This window comes from Sinocyclocheilus anshuiensis, unplaced genomic scaffold, assembly GCF_001515605.1.
Source record: "Sinocyclocheilus anshuiensis isolate Anshui unplaced genomic scaffold, SAMN03320099.WGS_v1.1 scaffold1893, whole genome shotgun sequence".
Taxonomy (NCBI): Eukaryota; Metazoa; Chordata; class Actinopteri; order Cypriniformes; family Cyprinidae; genus Sinocyclocheilus; species Sinocyclocheilus anshuiensis.
Window position 1 is genome coordinate 135,795 of NW_015539822.1, and position 2,581 is coordinate 138,375.

The 2,581-nt window shown below is 33.9% G+C and overlaps 1 protein-coding gene across 1 annotated transcript in view; it reads left to right on the plus strand.

Annotated features, from left to right (window-relative positions):
• The window catches only part of pip5k1ab (phosphatidylinositol-4-phosphate 5-kinase, type I, alpha, b), a 25,004-nt gene that overhangs the window by 9,809 nt on the left and 12,614 nt on the right, over nucleotides 1–2,581 (plus strand). The window contains exon 3 of the mRNA XM_016480379.1: nucleotides 1,674–1,754. Within this exon, the coding sequence (XP_016335865.1) occupies nucleotides 1,674–1,754 (81 nt within the window). The remainder of the gene's footprint in view (nucleotides 1–1,673; nucleotides 1,755–2,581) is intronic.

Genomic DNA, 2,581 nt, shown 5'->3' on the forward strand with positions numbered 1-2,581 from the left:
TATATATACACACACACACACACACACACACACACAAAGAAAAACAAGTAGATAGAATAGAAAAAAGAAAGCTATTTTTTTTATAAAAAAAAAGATAAATAAAGTAGAATTAAAATAGAATAGAAAGTGCTAGAGTTAGAGGGTCAAATTTAAAAAAAATCAAAGTTCCTTTTTTCTGGTTCTGGAGAGCCATAGTTTTCTAAACTGTAAATGTGTAATTTCAGTTTGGCCTGCAGTTGTGATATGAGCAACCAGTCTGTAAATATATGGATTTAATTCTCACAAATTTCATAATTTTCTCTGTAGAGGGTTAATTAACTTGCAGTAATAGTTTTCATTTCATCTGTAGGTAGACCTAAATGAAAGTTATGATGACTTGCCATTTACTAAGTGAGTCAGATGTCAATTATGTTGCCTTTCTGACAGATTCAGTAAATTATTTGTTAGAATCAGGAATCGTTTAAATCAGGAATCTTTTGTAGATTCATTAAAAGAACTTACTCATAATTATTTGTTCTGGAATTATACCCAGTAATACACTGTTTTTGCATGCAGTCAGCGATGACAATTCAGTAGCAAGATTATATAAATATTTTAATTTTAAAGTTAGCTCTTAACGTAGTCGGCTTTAGCATCGATTTTATGTTAATTCATTATTGGTGTTCATTTTTGCCGGTTTAGTGACCATTTTATAAGTGAAAAAAGGCATTTGATGCCATGCTGTATAGTAAATATAGTGCTCTCTAAATGGTTAACATTTTGCTTTAGTCATGAATTTATGCACAATGTAGCACAGGCTCTTGCTTTATCGCTAAACAGATGTCAGGTTCTCACTGGTTTCTGCACTCAGGGATTCAGTGCTTCATGCAAACATTTTCACCTTCCCTTGTTTTCTCATCTCAGTTTCTGATCTGTTAGCCAAGCACTTGTAAAAATCTCAGCTCAGTGTCCACAGTTTCATCCAGGTCTGAGTGTATTTTAGTTGCTGGACATTGGTAGAGGAATGTGAACACATGAGACCTGCAGGCTGAAGTAAGCTTGACTTACTGTTTCTGTGTTGATCAAACAGTCATGTGAGAAGGATCTCGAACAGGGCAAATATTGACACAGTTAGATACACACACACACACACACACACTCTTGCATTTGTGGTTTACGGGGACTCCATAGGCGTAATGGTTTTTATACTTTACAAACTGTATTTTCTATCTCCCTACACCAACCCTACCCCTAAACCTACCCCTTACAGGAAACTACTGACAAATTTTGAATTTCATAAAACACCGTTTTGTATGTTTTTTAAGCCTTTTGTTTTACGGGGACACAGGAAGTGTCCTCATAAACCATGTTTACATTGTAGTACCCATGTCATTATACACATTTGTGTCCTCATAAACCATATATACCAGTACACACACATACACACACACACACACTCACAGCTCTCATTGTCAATTGAAGATTCACATGTATCAAGGCAGTGAGAGGATGAACAGACGGACAGGAATGTGTGTGACTGTGTTTGACTCAAGGAAACACCTGACAAACAGAAAGTTAAACCTTGACAGAGTTGAAGCCTCTTGAATCCCCTGTATTAACATGAAACCAGATGTTTTTTTATCTGTTCCCCTTTTTTCTCTGTCACTCATTTGTGTCTTTGTCTCTCTAAATAGGGGCCGGGATCATCTCAGAGTATGAAGAAGACCATTGGTCACCGAGGAGTTGACCCCACAGGAGAAACAACTTACAAAAAGGTCAGCTTGCAGTCAGGTTTGTCATCTGATAACAGAGGAAGGGCAAGAGAAGGAAACATAAAAAAAAAATAGGAACCTATAAAAAAAGAGGAATAGACCAAAGGGTGGAGTTGGAAAGGAAAAAGAGATTATAATGATACATTCTGAAATGTTGATGATGATGTAAAATGAATATCACGAGGGTTTTAAGGTACTTTCTATTTGCCCATTACATTTCCTGGACAGAGAGTTTTTTATAGAGTAGTTTTGTGATGCATCCTTATAATAAAAGCATTAATATCTATTTCTGTCTCTTATTTAAACTTTAGTAGCAAAAACTGTTTTGAAGTTGATAAGTTTGATTCCTTTTCATGGACCTACGAAATGGTCTGCTTAAATCACTGTGACTCAGTGATTCATATTGCTTTAATTTTGTTTTTTATATTCTATGAATTAGGAAATTATAATCTGTATTACATATCTGGTAAATATTGCTGCTGATTGATATGTATTGTTAAATTGATGCACACACAAATATTAAATATTATTTTTATTTGTTGTGTTTAAGTGATAAATTGTGTGGAAAACGTGGCTTTTTTATTTTTTTGTTGCTAGAAGGACCATGTAAATATCACTATCTATAAATATCAATAAATATAAGTGGTACACAGGATGAAGGGCGATTATCAGGATTATCGGGCACTTGACTTGGTTTGAATCTGTTGTTTTACAGTTTAGTTTTTTTCCAAATGCATTGTTATTTAAAAACAGGTTAGGATATATAATCCTTTTATGTAGGATTTCTTGCACATTTGAATATATATACTGTGTATATATATATATATATA